Raw genomic sequence first — 17,572 nt, forward strand, 5'->3', positions numbered from 1 at the left:
CTCAACGAAGTAAGGTGTTACAAGTTACAACATTCGGCACATTGAATGCCGAGTGATTTTATGATTGGATATTCACGAGTGAGTTTCAAAGTTCAGCATTCTAACGGCCAAACCACATTTACCATCAAGATATACATCTCATTTGAGTACTTGTGTCCATATAGTCTAGTTTTGGTTCGATGTGCTTATATTCTCACGAATATAATCACTGTGACCGAATCCGGTGCCAACGATTCATGAACTTCGCAGAACTAGCAGCCTTGTCTTCAGGCTCGAGAATCCAAAGGCCGAGACTTGTTCCTTCCTCGGCCGTAATCGCAAAATCAAGAAGTCAGCAACACACTCGAACGCAACATCAACAAATTGTACTCCTCGGCCAAGCTCGGCCAACGAGTTGGCATGCCCCGCATCAATCGAAGGACGTAGTTAGCTCATTAGTTATTCGGCCTACGCGCCACGTAGGCTTTGTAATTTTTAGGGTCAACAGCTTCATACTGCAAAACATCAAAGTTTAAAAAGATCATTTATGCGTTGATATCTGTAGTCACGTGACGGATTATGCGATAAGAGTAATAGATGCAAAATTGTATATAACTTATTATGGGCAATATTTTAAAGATTGTGGGAGGTCTAGATGGTTTGCGTACACTTCCAATATATTTATAAGGAATACAACACAATGAAACTCTAGTCCTAATTGGACTTTTGCTCTACCCAAAAATATATAAAATGTTCTTATACGACTACTTAATTATTTGTGTTGCTCTAAAACTCAATTAAATATATTGATGATTCTAATACGCATGAGACTCTTGGTAGATTCCAATACATGCATGAAAGCTTTGGTTACTGCATCAAAGTCAACAAATATTTAAACTCGAGTACGAGTTTCTTCAGAGAAAAGGAAAATGATGCAGTAACCAAAGCTCTCATACATGTATTGGAATCTACCAAGAGTCTCATGTGCATTGGAATCATCAAATATATTTAATTGAGTTTTAGAGCAACACAAATAATTAAGTAGTCATATAGGAACATTTTAAATATTTTTGATGATTCCAATACGCATGAGACTCTTAGTAGATTCCAATACATGCATGAGAGTTTTGGTTACTGCATCAGACTTCGGTATAATCTTGAAACTGATTTTTACCTTTCCACGCGAATAAGTACTTGGAATGTTTTCTTATTCTTGAAGTGGTAAATTCATGCTCCATGAAAAATCTTGCAATCTAACTGATATCAATCTTCATTTGACTGACTAAATCAACTAAAACTTGAGAAGCCTTCCAATTAACAATATCAAAACCAATAAAATCAACTTCCTTCGTATCAACAATATCTTGGAATTTGATATCTCCCACTTTAGTATCATCACTGACTTCCTTCAAAGATTCAAGAGATGAAAACCCTTATTCTCTCCCGCCAAAACTTTTGTTATTACTCAAGTATTTGGCTTGGTCGTGTGAGCGAATTCACTATTAGCGAAATGAATGAGTTCCGTTGCCCCTGGTTGAGCGAATCCCAGGTCATCATCCCCCGTCTCCCTGAGACTCCCTTGGTTTTTCTTGCATCAAATGGCATTAGAGCAGGTTTTCTGCTGCATTAGAAGATCATGGTTGATATTTTTCATCCGTTTGAACATCAAATGGTTGAAGAGATTAGCTTGGTTGCTTGGAATTCTCCACTAGTGTATGACAAGTGTGTTGATGACGACATGGAAGAAATTAAAAGGATGCATCGACATCTCACCAATCAAATTTCTCACATCGAAAATCAACGATGAGGCATTGTGGTTTCCGAAGGGGAGGGAGGCATTTGTTTGCAATGTGTTGACCTTTTTCATGATAACAACATGTGGTTTGAGCCAACTGAAGGAGGTTTTTGTTCAACATTTTACAATGAAGTGGCACAAGATACGGTTAGTTTGGATTATCTTAGTTCATATTATGGGTGTGAAAATATTGAGGCTTCATCTTTAATTCATTTGAGTATGCCTCCCTTATTTGATCGTTGCTTGAGTAATTGTGAAATTTGGGATGGTTTTAACTTGAGTAATAACAAAAGTTTCGGTGGGAGAGAAGAAGGGTTTTCATCTCACGAATCTTTGAAGGAAGTCGGTGACGATGCTGAAGTGGGAGATATCAAATTCCAAGATATTGTTGATATGAAGGAAGATGCTATTTATGAATACGTTGATTTTATTGGTTTTGATATTTTTAATTGGAAGGCTTCTCAAGTTTTAGTTGATTTAGTCAATTAAATGAAGATTGATATCAGTTGGATTACAAGATTTTTCATGGAGCATGAATTTACCACTCAAGAATAAGAAAATATTCCAAGTACTTATTCGCGTGGAAAGGTAAAAATTAGTTTCAAGATTATAACGGAGTCAACAAATATTTAAACTCGAGGACAAGTTTCTTCATAGAAGAGGAGAATGATGTAGTAACCAAAGCTCTCATGCATGTATTGGAATCTACCAAGAGTCTCATGCGTATTGGAATCATCAAATATATTTAATTGAGTTTTAGAGCAACACAAATAATTAAGTAGTCATATAAGAACATTTTAAATATTTTTGGGTAGAGCAAAAGTCCAATTCGGACTAGAGTTTCATTGTGTTGTATTCCTTATAAATATATGTATTAAACCCTTGAGAAAGGAGATTGGAATGAATTAAAATTGTATTTGCCTAGTGCATTTGAAGAGAGTGATTTCTCCTTCTAAAATCAAGCATTTGACTTGGTCATGTGAGCGAATCCACGCTTAGCGATGTGAGCGAGCTCCGTTGCCCCTGGTTGAGTGAATCCCAGGTTATCATCCTCCGTCTCCCCGAGACTCCCTTGGTTTTTCCTACATCATAATATCGATCACTATTGTTAAGTTTCTTGTAAGCTTGTAGTAGTGGTATTCCCTTTTTACAATGTTAAATAACAAATTAACTCACTTGAGGAACAAACAAGCTGATACGATAGGCTACTTTCATCAACTATTTTTTGTATTAGATTTCTCTTAATTCTATTTCATGTCTAGTTCTTTTTCTCTTGAAGGGCTAAAAGGTGAGAAAGTAATTGAAGAATTATAGCACACAAGATATGTAATCGCCAAGTCTATGTGCAATAATATACGTATTACGGTTCAAAGTTTGGGGTGAGAGAAATCTCGTGGGCCATGTAGCCAAACCCCATCCATCGCCTATTGCCGAACCCTATATTATCCCAAGAAACGACACTCATCTGCCCAAGCATGAAAGCAGCCATAATGCCCAAGAGAAAGAAATTCAAACCAGAACTGGCCCCATAGAAGGAAACCAAAAAAATCAAGGGGCATGCCAAACGCGGCATCTTCCTTCACACTCACAAAGCACCATTGGATGACCTACTCCTGTACCACATATCATGACAGTATTGAAGAAATCTTAGAAAGCAACATGAAATGAATTAATGAATATTGCAGAGATAGAGAAAGCTTAGAGAGGAAGAAAGAGTAAAGAGGAATACGAAGAGATTATCATTCATTACAGTGAAAACCAATACAACAGCAGTAATGCTATTCTTACCCTATTTTTATACCACATTCATATACCATATGACATGGCATCTGATGTGGACATCCATATCATTAAAATGAATCACAATTTAATTTAAACTAAAAATCATTTAATAAACCAATAATTGAAAAAAAAGATTAGAATTAAAGGTGATTGTGTAATACGAGGAGTCTTTCCTTTCTTTCCCGTTCAGTCTGCTCCATCCCATGTTCTTCTTCCACGCCATTTTTGTTCAACCCTAGTTTTTTTCACGTTAGTGTGGACTACCACAATCTCAACTAATTCTCATACGGCAAAGATTCATCAATGTCGACAATCACAATCAGACGTCAGTGCAATTTTCACCAATTCACTACAAATTTTCAAGCTTTATCAGATAATTAAGCAATCCAAATTTCCCAATTATGTCTCACAGAAGGTTGTTTATTTGTTGGATAATCTGCAGTAGGGGCAAAAGAAAGAGAACGGCTTCGTGGGCGGAGGTGGCAGAGAACTTGCTGGAATCATCTTCCATTTTTTTCCTTGGTGGGGTGCTGTCTCTGCTCTGTGAATAGCTCTGGTGTGGTAAGTCTGATTATTTACATATTTAGGTGAATAAGGATAGTATTTCTTACTGTTTTAGACACTTTGTACTGTTTGATTTGATTTTTTTGGCGCCAAGGTAACTTCTTTTCCAGTTACGTTAACGGAAGTAGATTACTTGTTGTAAAGTTTCAATCTTTGGTTAAAACGATGGAGATTGGATATATCTGCCTAAAGGGTTTGAAACGTCAGAATTTTTAAATGTGATTTTGTTTCTGGTGTACCATGTTTTCTTTATTTGGGGGTTTAGTGAAAGCTTTTTGAGATGTTTAATGTTGTAGAGTTTGATTAGAACTATTTTATTATGGTGTTGTTAGAAAGCCATCGATATAAATCTTCAATATTTAATTAGGAAATAAAGATTTGATTAATCCTGAAAGAAAAGAGGGAACTTGGGATTTATCTACCAAAAGGATATGAAAAATTCTCATTTTTGAATGCCATTCCAATTTTGGTGTTTTGTTTAGTTGGGGTTTAATGCAAGATTTTTGTGATGTTTGATGTGGTAGGGTTTCAAAGAAGGCCAGAGAGAGAGAGAAAAGCTTTTGAAAGGCGGGGAAGTAAGCATGTCAGAGAAGCTTTCTTCCAATAGAGGTGAAGTTATACTGGAAGTTCGAAGTGAAGAGATCAATGCAGCAAAAGGATCTCCCTCAAAAGTCTCAGAATATTCAGCTCCCAAGCAAAGCCAAGTGGGCTCACCCGCCAAAACATCGGCTGAGTCCAGCAGTGGGTTCTCTAAATCAGTCCCAGTGAGCTCCCCTTCACCTGAATTTTCGAGAGCCAGTCCTGGTAAGCCTCCCAAGATTCCAACCCGCAATGAGAGTCTTTTTTTTAGCCATTGTAGTGCGTACACTAGAATTAAGAGACTTGCACAAATGGTCAGTATAGATTTACATTGATAGTGTGGTGTAATATATAAACTTGTATAATTATGTTTTATGTTTTTGGAACAGGGAGTTCTTCTAATGAATTTACTAAAGAGGATGATATAGTTGAAGTGAGTTCTTGTAGTGAAATAGAAAGTGATGGGGTTCATATAATAGAAACTTCTAATGAAACTATTGAAGAAGATGATGTAATTGAAGCAACTTTTGATGCCACTGAAGAAGAAAGCAATGGGGTTCATGCAGTGGAAAATAATGGGACTAACATGGAGAACACAAGGAATGTGGAAGGAAAGGTCCAAGAGCCTCAAGTTGGAATGATCTTTGACAACATGGATCAAGTGGCTACATATTACAAGGAATATGGGAGACAATTAGGATTTCCAGTGATAAAGAGATCATCAACGAAGGGAGATGATGGAAAATTGAGGTATATTACTATGTGTTGCGCTCGATCAGGTACATCAAAAAGTACTTCAAGTAATCCTCTTAAGCCATATCCAAGTATAAAGAATGATTGCAAGGCTCAACTAAGGGCAAGTTTATACTTGGGTGAGAAGTGGTGAGTGAATTCTGTAAAGCTTGATCATAATCATGGGTTGAGAGTCCAACAAAAACTCGTTATTGGAAGTGTTTTCGGGAAGTTAGTTCTTCTGTAAAAAAAGAAGCTTGAAGTGAATGATAAAGCCGGAATAAGGGTCAACAAAAGTTATAATTCAGTGGTGGTTGAAGTTGTGGGGCATGAGAACATGAAGTGTTTAGAAAAAGACTGTAGAAATTATATTGAAAAGGTAAGGCGCTTACGACTTGGAGAAGGGGATGCCATTGCAGTTCAAAACTACTTTGTAAGCATGCAAGCTCAGAATGCAAATTTCTTCTATGCAATTGATTTAGACAAAAATGGTTGTTTAAGAAATGTGTTTTGGGCAAATGCGAGGAGTAGGGCAGCTTATGAAGAATTTGGTGATGTTATAACATTTGACACAACATACTTAACTAATAAGTACAATATGCCATTTGCTCCATTTGTGGGGGTTAATCATCATGGGCAATCAATTTTATTGGGATGTGGATTGATTTCAAGGGAAGGTACCAACTCCTTTATTTGGTTGTTTAAGACCTGGCTTGCTTGTATGTCCGGTCATGCTCTAAGTGGAATAATTACAGATCAAGACAAAGCTATGAAAAAAGCGATCGAAGTTGTTTTTCCTAATACTCAACATCGGTTGTGCTTGTGGCATATAATGAAAAAGGTTCCTGATAAGCTCAAAAGTTATAAGGAATATGAGTCCATGAGCTCTTCTTTAGATAACATTATTTATGACTCAATGACCTCTGAAGATTTTGAAGAACGTTGGGTTGAGATGATTGTAAAATATAAGTTTAAAAAGCAAGCACGTAAATGGTTAAGAAGCTTGTATGCAGAGAGACATCATTGGGTGCCTGTGTATGTGAAAAATAAATTTTGGGCTGGAATGTCAACTACACAAAGGAGTGAGAGCATAAATGCCTTCTTGATGGCCACGTGAACTCCAAGACTACTTTAAAACAATTTGTGGAGTAATATGAGAATGCATTAAGGAGTAAGGTGCTAAAAGAGGCCTCTGCAGATTCTGATTCTTTCTCTTCAATTGTTTGTTGTGCAACTCAGTATGACATCGAAAAACAAGTTCAAGCTGTTTACATGATTTCAAAATTCAAGGAGTTCCAAAAGGAATTGACAAGTATAATGTATTGTGATAGGGTTTCAGTTGAAATTGATAATGCAATTTTGGAGTACCAAATAACGGAGCGTATTCTGATCAAGGAGAACAAAAAGAAGACTGTCATTTTCAAGGTCCAGTTTAATGAGCATGAGATTGAAGTTAATTGCAATTGTTGCAAGTTTGAGTTTAGAGGCATATTATGTAGACATGCGCTTTATGTTTTAGTTCATCGTGACATTGACTTTATGCCAGATAAGTTTATCATTTGGAGATGGAGGAAGGATGTGAAAAGATGCCACACAAGGGTTAGGATAAGTTACAGTAATTGGGTTGCTACACCTAAAGCACAAAGATCTGATAAGATGCAAAAAACCTTTGATGACATTAAGGAATTAGCCAATGATTCTGATGATAAGTGTATGCTTGTGGTGAGATGGATGCATAAACTAAAGGAGCAAATATGTAAAAATGACGAAGCGGCTAGTAGCACTCAACCAACACCACAATCACCTGTTGCTATGAACCTTGATCCTCTTCCTAACCCAAGTCAATGTATACTTACGCCATTGTCGGCTAGAGGTAAAGGTCGTCCACCATCTAAAAGGAAACAATCCAAGATTGATGAAGTAATCAAAAGAAGACAAAAACGACAGAAAAAGATTACATCTCGTAAAGACAATACAGATGAGGAAGGAACACAGGTAACAACATATTTGCTTTATATAACTAATAAGTTGATAAATCATAACATGTTTCACTTGAAACTTTTGTAGAAATCCATAGAAAGTGATGCAATATGCCATATTGATGGTCCACCTCCTTGTAGAAGTGATAACATAACTGCAACACAAGAGAGTAATGTCGTTGTGCAGGTATGAGATAAATATATTGATCTTCTTGTTGTCTTTTTTCCTTAGTTAATAATCATTTTCATTATAATTACTATACTTACTCTTTGTAATTGTAATTACTTTTATTCTTTGCGATTTAGCATTCTCATCTTACACAAGGAGTTCAAATTTGCACACCTGCCAACCAATATCCTATTTTCCCCCATACTAATGTAACTTGTGCATTTTGTCCTATTGATAGTGATTTTGAGTTGCTTTTGTGTTATCTATTGAACAAATATAACCTATTGTAGGAAAACATGGCTTTGTTATTAGGACTCAATCAAGGTGGTCATCCAAATCCGTTGTACAAAGAGTCTGAGATTGGAAATATAAGTTATCCTACTATGCATGGAAATTATGTCCTGGTAAACATTGAGAGGTTGCATATAATTCTTTTATTGTTATTAATTAAATATTTATTTACATCACATAGTATAATGCTCTATATGTAGTTCTTATGGTTTTTTTTTCTTCTATTTATTTAGGGTCAACAATATCCATACTGGAATGAAGGTTATAGTATGTACAATATGCATAGCTCTACTTCAAGATGAAACGATAACCAAGAGCTCAACTAAGCAATGGAAGCAAAATGAAAGCAATTTCTTTATGTAGTTTGAGTTTTTGTGGATTTGGATCCTATTTCTTCTAAACATAGATTTTAATGCATTTCAAATATTTCGTAACATCAGCCAGTATGCAGATGTGTTACTTTTCTAATTCTTGTTGTACTGAAAGCGGAGTTTAATCAAGTTCTTATCCGCACTCTAGTCACCATCAATGTCATATGTTCCTTGCGCTACATAACTGACAAACTAAATGGTTTTGTTGCTGTCGTTGAGTTTGTGTTACTATGTTTATGACATATATAAACACAAACAGAGGTATGTATGATATCATATACATATATATGCATTTTTCGGTGCCTGGCTGGGGCTTCAGAAGAAGTATGAAACTGCCAATTTTTTAAGGGGCTAAGAACTATATACATGACTCATAACTTCTTGGACAATTTCATTGATGTGTTTTTCGTATAGAATCTTGTATACATGACCTAGTTAAGGCTCAAGATATTGAAATTGGCGATTACCAAAGGTAAAATATTCTAATCTCCATACCAAAAAACTTGGTTGATTAACTTGATCTTAATATATATTCTGACTCAAACTGTAAGAAATTACCTACCTCGGTGAGAATTTCGATATGATTCGAATCATAATATCATTAAGTTCCGATAGATGAGAATGTCAAAGAGGATTGGCTTGATCCATATATTCTACACTTTGCAGTCAAGTTGTAGTCTTCAAACAAAGACTCAGCAGGGAACTAGTTAAAAATTTCTCACTAAGTCCTCATCTAAATGTGATGTTTCTCTTTTTATCCAGTGCACAGTCCATATAGTAATGCTGCTGGATATGGTGAACTTGACATGGTCTCATAAACTGGCTAGTTGCTGAAAAGCCAACTTGCAACTTACCCATATAGAAGTCAAACTCTCCGTTTTTCCAGTTCTGGAAGGGAATTGTACTCGGGAATGGGAGCAGTTGTCTTCTTATTTTGCAAACAATGTTACGACGCATAAATACTTAAATTAAAGATCGATCGATCGATCGATCAATACTACGTAAATAAACAATGTTACGAAGCACAAATGCTTATTCGGCAACATTGCAATTGGGAAACATGACAAAGTTGATTGCATATATGTACTTGACTAGTATACCTAAGCGGATGACATATGGTCATTGAAAAGTGAAACCAGAAATCAACATATATGTGAAATTCTCCCTCGGTGCTAAACTTGTCATCAATCACCACATTTTTTTTTCCACCTCAATGAGAGAAAGCCAAGCAGCTTCCCAATCTCTCTGCCGTTGCTTCCTTGTATATGAACTCATTCGCCTTGGCCATCTCATCAGCTCTGAACTTGGCAATGATTGAAACCAAGTTTGAATCTTTATCTTCCTCTAAGAAAACAAAACCAAGATCCATAAACCCTTTTAACTCTTCAAACTGAAGGCCCTTCAAGCTCTTGCTCTCACTCTTCTTCTATCTTCTCCTCCTCATTTCAACTTTCTTCTGTGGTTCTTCTTCTGAATATATCTGTTTCGGGTTTTCGATTTCCTTGGCTTCTTTTCCGATTTCCCTGGTTCTTCTTCTGATCAGACTCTACAACATTAAACATCACAAAAAGCTTTCACTAAACCCCCAAATAAAGAAACCATGGTACACCAGAAACAAAATCACATTTAAAAATTCTGACTTTTCAAACCCTTTAGGCATATATATCCCATCTCCATCGTTTTAACCAAAGATTGAAACTTTACAACAAGTACTCTACTTCCATTAATGTAACTGGAAAATACGTTACCTTGGGGCCAAAAAGATCAAATCAAACAGTACAAAGTGTCTAAAACAGTAAGAAATACTATCTTTATTCACCTAAATATGTAAATAATCAGACTTACCACACCAGAGCTATTCACAGAGCAGAGACATTACCACACCAGAGCTATTCACAGAGCAGAGACATCACCTCATCAAGGAAAAAAATGGAAGATCATTCGAGTAAGTTCTCCACCACCTCTGCCCCCACAGCCATTCTCTTTCTTTTGCCCCTACTGCAGATTATCCAAGAAATAAACAACTTTCTGTGAGATATAATTGGGAAATTTGGATTGCTTAATTATCTGATAAAGCTTGAAAATTTGCAGCGAATTGGTGAAAATTGCACTAACATCTGATTGAGATTGTGGTAGTCCACACTAACGTGAAAAAAACTAGGGTGAAAAAAATGGCGTGGAAGAAGAAACGGGGGAAGGAGCAGACTGAACGGGGAAGAGAGGAGAAACTCCTCGCACAATCACCATTTAATTCTAGTTTTTTTTTTAATTATTGGTTTATTAAATGGTTTTTAGTTTAAATTAAATTCTGATTCATTTTAATGATGTGGACATCCACATCAGATGTCATGTCATATGGTATATGAATGTGGTATAAAAATAGGGTAAGAATAGCATTACTGATACAACAGTACTTATAAGGACATAGATTAACTAACTTTTATTATGTGGCAAAACCAATCTTAATCTAATTAGAACTAACTATATTCCTGACAGATGGACCATTAGCTTATTGACACTTGAATCTTAAACTTTAAGTTATTACTCCCCCTCAATCTCAGCTAGGATATTCAAGTCTGAGATTGCTACAATGCTTCACAAAAATAGGACTATGTAACCCAAATTCGAATTTTCTCAAAACTCACATCGAGAGAGTTTCCTTAGCATCTCTCAGTTAAAAATCAAAGTACAATATGGCAGCACAACTATTAATTAGGAGTTCGCATTTAGGCTACAAATTGCAATACAGTACCAGTTGTTTCCAGACAAATCACCAGTATCCCATACTTCTTGTCCCCAAGTGTGGCAAACTGAATTTATTCTAAAAGTTGTGTGGAGAAAAATTACTGATCTCCCACGTCACATCCTACAAATATAAAATACAAGATCGATAAAAGTATGTGATATATACATTATAACCGTTTTAATCGTTAGATAGGAGGGGTTCACCTTTCCCTTCTACTACATAGGGTATATAATTGTACTTCACGTTAGATCTATAATGTATTTCATACATTGTTATAAGTTAGAAATATACGTGAATAAGTAGGATCTTTACTTAATTATGTAAAGAAAACAAGAACGTTTCTATTTACCAGTCCCCCAAACCAGAGAGGGAAATCCTCCAAATGCATAGAGTACAACTCCAAAGCCAATGGCATGAAAGGGTACGTATAATGAAGAAATCTACAGAATGGCTGCCTATTTTAAGTCTCCAACGTTCTTGAGTCGTGCTTCCTACTGCAAATTTCAAAGTTCGAAAGAATTATCATTAACATTTCAATTTGCTAGCTTAGTGTGTGAGATGTGCCATGTACAGTCAATGTGGTGGTCTCTCTCTGTCACTTTGACAGATTATGTGATGAGCAAGATAAGCACAAGGTACTTGTGAGAGATTAGGAGTTTGCGTACACTTCTAAACCGAGAATGATAATTGAAGATCCAACCAATATGTCTATCCCAAATTCCTCCAACGGGACTATGAGGGTCTTTCAACGTGTCTGTAAATTGGTTATGAGTTCGGTGTATGCTGGTCCATTCAAGTGCACTTCTCTGCAAACAGAAAAAAAGAGTAAAAAAATCTTCTTATAAAATAACACAGATGAATGAAAGTGATTTATACCTGAACGACTGAAACGATAGGACTGCGCATACAATAGGCAAAAAAGTATTCTAGCCATTTGGGAAGTTTGAAACTCTGGTGGGAAAGTTGCCTGTGGTAAGAGAGATTTACACTCACTCCTACGGCAAGATAGAGTGCAACTGCTACCCAAAATGCAGGCCAGGTGAAATGAAATGCAGCTAAAAGAGTAAGCAAATACAAAGCCATAGGACCCAACTACTGAGCCTATATCCACGATGTTCCATTCCCTGATAAGCTAAGCCTGCCGAAACTAAATTCGAATGGTTCTCTGATCTCATCCAATCCATTGCAACAGAATGTTTCAACTTAGTTTGAATGATTCAACGATCTTGGAATTATGAATTTTGTAATTTGTGTATTTAGTTCTTAGTTATCTGTTATGTTTTCATTTGAAGAGTTTGGTTTCATCTCAAACTCTCTCTCAACTCTATATATATAATGAAAATATACAGATGGCTAATTCATCTAGCCTAATTATACTCGAACTGAGATTTCTATCTTGGCATCATCCCTCTCTGCGTCTAACGACAAACCTTTCTCTCAACTTTTCCCATGGATCTTTCCACTGCTGTCTCTAATCCCAGTGTTGCAAACTTTCTCACCATCACGTTGGATCCTAACAAATATTCATTGTGGAGGGCTCAATTCATTACTTTTATCCATAGTAGGGGCTTTTTTCATTTGTTGATGGTTCATCTCAGCGTCCTCCTGCTTTTATCACTGACGATGAGGGAAATTTGACTTATGAAGTCAATCCAAGCTTTGAAGCATGTATTCAACATGATCAATTGGTTCTGTTGTGGCAAGTTTTCTCACTCCCAATGTGCTGTCAATTATTGTTAACAAAGTTTCGGCTTCTAATGCCTGGAAGACGCTCCAAGAATCATATGTTTCCTCTTCACATAATCGTGTTGTCCAATTTTGTGGTGAGTTGATGAATCTCCATTAAGTAACCTTTCTATCGCTGATTTTCTTATAGAACTAATGCTCTTGCAGACCTACTTGCTTTGGCTCTCCAATAACTGATGACGATCTCGTTGCTACGGTCACGAACAATGTTGGTCCTTTGTACGTGAATACTACGGCCTCAATCCAAGCACAATCTCGTTGCTACGGTCACGAACAATGTTGGTCCTTTGTACTTGAATACTATGGCCTCAATCCAAGCTCGCAAGTCTCCTATTTCCTATGCCGCTATAGAGGCTTTGCTTCTTAGCACTGAACGCCGTGAATTAACCTTCTCTCCCTTGAGATAATGGCCTAATAGCAATGGCATCCACACGTGGACGTCGTGTTACTGCCAGTCCTGGGTTCGCTCATGGTGGTGGCATGTCTGGTTCTTATAGTGGTGGTTCCTCGTCTGGCTCGCGTTCTTCCGGTTCTACTTCTAGAGCCTATAATTTTGTTCTAGGTTTCTCGGTGCTGCACATGTTGGACTGCCTCATTTCTCCCCTTTTGATAGCTTTACTGGAGGGAAGATTCAATGCCAAATCTACCGGCGTTTTGGTCACACAGCGATTGACTGCTTCAATCGCCTGAACATGTCCTATGAGGGATGTGTTCTATCATCCTGTTTCACTGCTTATGCTGCCGGTTCATCTGCTCTGCTGCTACTCCGCCACCTACAACTTGGCTATTAAATTCTGGAGCCAACACTACATAACCAATGATGCTGCTTAGATCACAATTCCTCAAATAATGCACCGGTTCTGATCATGTAAATGGTTTCAATGGGTGCAGGTTTGAACATCTCTAATATTATTAGTTTATTTTGATATATGAAGTTATTCAAATTTAGTTGTTTCTAGATTCCGTTATTATGTTATATATATTCATTGACAATTTTTCACGGTACACTTGGTTGTATCCTCTCAAGTTAAATCTGAGGTATTTGCAACCTTTGCAATATTCAAAATTCAAGTGAAAAATATATTCGATATTGTTGAGGTTCAAAATGTTACATGCAAGCCCAATCAAATCTCAATACCCAATAGTCATAAAGGCCCTCCAAACCAAGCCTAAAAGTCCCTCCAACAGATACCAAGATTAAAATGATTCAAACTAGTGGGGGAGGCTAGTATATTAATAAGAATAATGCTTTTAAAATAAGAGATTTGCAGTTGAATTGGTTAAGTGCGTTTATCACTTCATTGCACTAATAACTCAATTCCTCACTCCTAATATCAGTATCAAATGAGGAAGATGTTATTAACCAAAAAAAAAAAAAATTGTTTTGTGCACTCTTCAAGGGTAAATTTCTCCATTATTGATATTGTAACAAAATTAGTTTGATTTGTGTACTCACTGATCATGTATGCGTATGAACTATCCCTAAAACAGATAATGGTTACACAAATTAGTAAAAAATGAAGATTCATTTGCATGTGTTCATCTTTCTAAGAAGGGGTGTGATATCCACTTATCCCATTTTACTTCTCACACACCTTTTTAATTTTTGGCCATCAGATCAATGAATTGAAGAAGATCAACAGACAGAAATTATCAAGGGGTGTGTGAGAAGTAAAATGGGGTGTGTGTATAGCACAACCCTTCTAAAAACTAGCACATTTCTAATAGTCCTTGTGTATTAAGAGTGCTTTCACTTCTCTAAATGTAAACTCCAAACTAGTTAGGATTTTTAATTAACTTCTTATCTCACCTCTTGTAATTAACTGATGTTGAACCAACCACTTTTTGAGTTTTGATCGCTACAAAACTCTCAGTTTAGCTTGGTTAATTAATCCAAAAGATTGTTCAAAACCCACCACTTTGGTGAGTTTTCAGTGTGATTGTAACAACATTATTTTGGTCTTATCTCAATGTATTCATATTATGAGTATATCTATATGTTCATATCATACCCTAGATACTGACACATCGACCTTATCGTTTCCTCATAATTCTTAACGTGTGTGTTGAATTTTTTTCAGTACAATTAGGCATTTTCTACCATGTGTTTTCAAGTTTATTTGGTATGAAGTTAGGTATTATAATGCCCACTACATAACTCATACAAGGATGCTAAGTTATTAATAAATATTGACCATTTGCTAGTGAACCACAAGAATAAACATAACAAGATTAAAATTACACTTGAAGTGATATATCGATTGGGCACAATTACTAATTAGGAGTTCCTCCTCTTATGAGAAAGATTTATATGAATAATAAATTTACTGTCGTCCTCGCATCTTGAGGTGTAAGATCATGTGTAAAACTTCTTCCACATAACCTCATATTAGTGGCTTGCAACGCCGCAATAACAGTAAGTTCGTTCCATGAAACTCATTTTCCAAATTCACCAAACATTTCCTCAAGTAAACAAGATTATTTATTTCATGAATTCAAAAAGGCAACATAAAACAAAATTTAATAACACATTACTAGCATAACCGACATACGACATTATTTATTATAAATTTGGTATAACTTTGTAAATTGCCTGGTAACTGGTAAATACCGCAAGCAAAAGTAACGATCCATGGCCTACTCTATATACTTAAGAGGACGGCAGAAAGCAGCAGCAGTTTGCAGTTCTAGTGACATTAAAAGCTTTCCATTAACTTCAACGCTTTCCATTGCTGACTTCTGCGTCGAGTTCTTTTTTGTCACTGATTTGGCTGTTGTTGCTGGTTAACATTACAGCTCTTCGATTCTTCTGAGTCTCAGTAGGAAGCTTTACGTCCGTTGCTAATCCAACAGCTTCAAGAAATCTTATTACGTACCAAGTAATATCAAATTGCCACCACTCTAGGCCGTGCCGAGCTGAGTGTTCAAATGCATGGTGATTGTTGTGCCAACCTTCTCCATGCGCCAGCAATCCAATTAGCCTAAACATATTTGATTAACTTTACTATTAATTTCCTATGTGATTAAATAAGAATGCATTTAAACTACAAATTCCAATAAAACAATACCAGTTGTTTTGAGACAAATCGCCTGTATCCCACACTTGTTGTCCCCAAGTGTGGCAAATTGAATTTATCCCAAAAGTAGCGTGAAGAAATATTACTGACCTCACACCCTACAAATATAATGAGAGAAAATTAAAAAAAAAAAAAAAAGAGAGGACATTTTGTAATGAGAAATTAATCTTTAGCCATGAAATAAATTCTACATGTAGAAGAACAGAACAAATATAATTTGATTAACAAAAAAACAGGAATATTTCGTTTACCTGTCCCTAAACCAGAAGGGGAAATCCTCCCAAAGCATAGAGGAAAACTCCAAATCCAATTGCATGAAGGGGGTACGTATAGTGAAGAAATCTATAGAATGGCTGCCTTTTCAAGTCTCCAACATTCTTTAGTCGTGCTTCATGCTGCAAAATTTCAAAGTTTAAAAACATCGTCATATATGCATTGATCTTTGCAGTCACGTTACGGATTATGTGATAAGAGGAACACACACAAAGTTCTATACAACTTATTCTGAGCAATATTTTTAAGCTTATGAGAGATCTAGATAGTTTGCATACACTTCCGAACCGAGAACGATAATCAAAGATCCAACCAATGTGACTTTACCAAAATCCTCTAACAGGACTATGAGGGTCTTTCAATGTGTCTGTCAATTGGTGGTGAGATCGGTTTAAGCTCACCCATTCAAGTGGACTTCTCTGCAAATATTAAAAAGTTCAATGAGTCTACAAAATCTTCTCTGTAAACACAAATAAAAGTATGTATACCTGAAACGATAGGACTCCACAGTAAGCAAAAAGTATTCAAGCCATTTGGGAAGCTTGAAACTCCGGTGGGAAAGTTGCCTATGGTAAGAGAGATTTACACTCGCTCCTACGACAAGATAGAGTGCAACCAAAAATGCAGGCCAGGTGAAATGGAATGGAGCTAAAAGAGCAAGGCGGTGCAAAGCCAAAACAACAACTACTGAGCCTATATCCACGACGTTCCATTCCCTCCCCAAAAATTTAACCCTCCAGTGCGTCACCCACTCTCCCATTAGGCTTGCCACAAAATCCTAATGCTTCTGCTTCTTTTGTATCGTAATAACGTATTTTTTTCTTTTCTTTTGGATACATGTTAATCAATAATAAAAGCCACAAAAAATGTTACACACAAAATGAGTGCATAAGATTTGAACTTGTCTCAATGACGTTATAACTACTGGTACGCTTTTCACCCTATCTCGTTATGTACAACTAATATCAATGACCTTTTTTTTTAAAATTTCTTGTAGGTTTGTAGCAGTGATATTTGGTTTGTACTATGTTAAATAACAAATAAACTAACTTGAGGAACAAACAAACTGATACGGTAGGCTACTTTCTTCAACTATTTTTTGTATTAATTTCTCTTAATTCTATATCATGTCTAGTTCTTTTTCACTTGAATGGCTGAAAGGTGAGAAAGTAATAGTTGAAAAATTATAGGACACAAGATTCGTAATGGCTATGTCTGTGTGCAATAACATACATATTAGGGTTCAAAGTTTGGAGTGAGAGAAATCTCGTGGGCAATGCAGCCAAACCTATTCATCCCCTATTGTTCACTGCCCTGTATAATATGGTAAATAAAAAGCAAATTAACCCAAGAAAACGACACTCAACTGCCCCAGCATGAAAGCAGCCATAAGGCCCAAGAGACAGAAATTCAAACCAGAGCTGGCCCATATAAAGAACCCTAAAAATCAATGGGCATTCCATGCGTGGTATCTCCGTTCACACACACA

General features: G+C 36.3%; 1 protein-coding gene, 1 long non-coding RNA gene and 2 pseudogenes across 2 annotated transcripts; 1 reads left to right on the forward strand and 3 right to left on the reverse strand.

The window, feature by feature from the left end:
- Nucleotides 1–3,731: 3,731 nt before the first annotated feature.
- On the forward strand, nt 3,732–6,232 carry LOC125474717. The gene is made up of 4 exons (XM_048578699.1): nt 3,732–3,881; nt 3,999–4,117; nt 4,645–4,924; nt 5,089–6,232. Exons 1-4 carry the CDS (start codon nt 3,860–3,862, stop codon nt 5,583–5,585), a joined length of 918 nt encoding a protein of 305 aa, XP_048434656.1. The 5' UTR covers nt 3,732–3,859; the 3' UTR covers nt 5,586–6,232.
- Nucleotides 6,233–9,407: 3,175 nt separating this feature from the next.
- Nucleotides 9,408–10,476, reverse strand: LOC125474718. Its single transcript, XR_007256146.1, has 3 exons — nt 10,357–10,476; nt 10,121–10,239; nt 9,408–9,787 (listed from the first exon to the last, which is right to left on the reverse strand). It is a non-coding gene; the product is annotated as an uncharacterized LOC125474718 (long non-coding RNA).
- A 477-nt stretch (nt 10,477–10,953) lies between these two features.
- LOC125474755 lies at nt 10,954–12,489 on the reverse strand (annotated as a pseudogene).
- A 2,960-nt stretch (nt 12,490–15,449) lies between these two features.
- On the reverse strand, nt 15,450–16,843 carry LOC103954982 (annotated as a pseudogene).
- Nucleotides 16,844–17,572: the final 729 nt, after the last annotated feature.

The sequence above is a fragment of a genome, unplaced genomic scaffold, assembly GCF_019419815.1.
Source record: "Pyrus x bretschneideri cultivar Hongxiangsu unplaced genomic scaffold, Pyrus_bretschneideri_v1 Contig13, whole genome shotgun sequence".
Classification (NCBI taxonomy): domain Eukaryota; kingdom Viridiplantae; phylum Streptophyta; class Magnoliopsida; order Rosales; family Rosaceae; genus Pyrus; species Pyrus x bretschneideri.

Bases quoted from the DNA above. Each gene is read 5' to 3' on its own strand.
- LOC125474717 (XM_048578699.1), top strand. From the start codon at position 3,860: ATGTCGACAATCACAATCAGAC. The intron at 4,118-4,644 runs GTAAGTCTGATT...TTGATGTGGTAG, and splicing joins CTGTGAATAGCTCTGGTGTG to GGTTTCAAAGAAGGCCAGAG. The intron at 4,925-5,088 runs GTAAGCCTCCCA...TTTTTGGAACAG, and splicing joins ATTTTCGAGAGCCAGTCCTG to GGAGTTCTTCTAATGAATTT.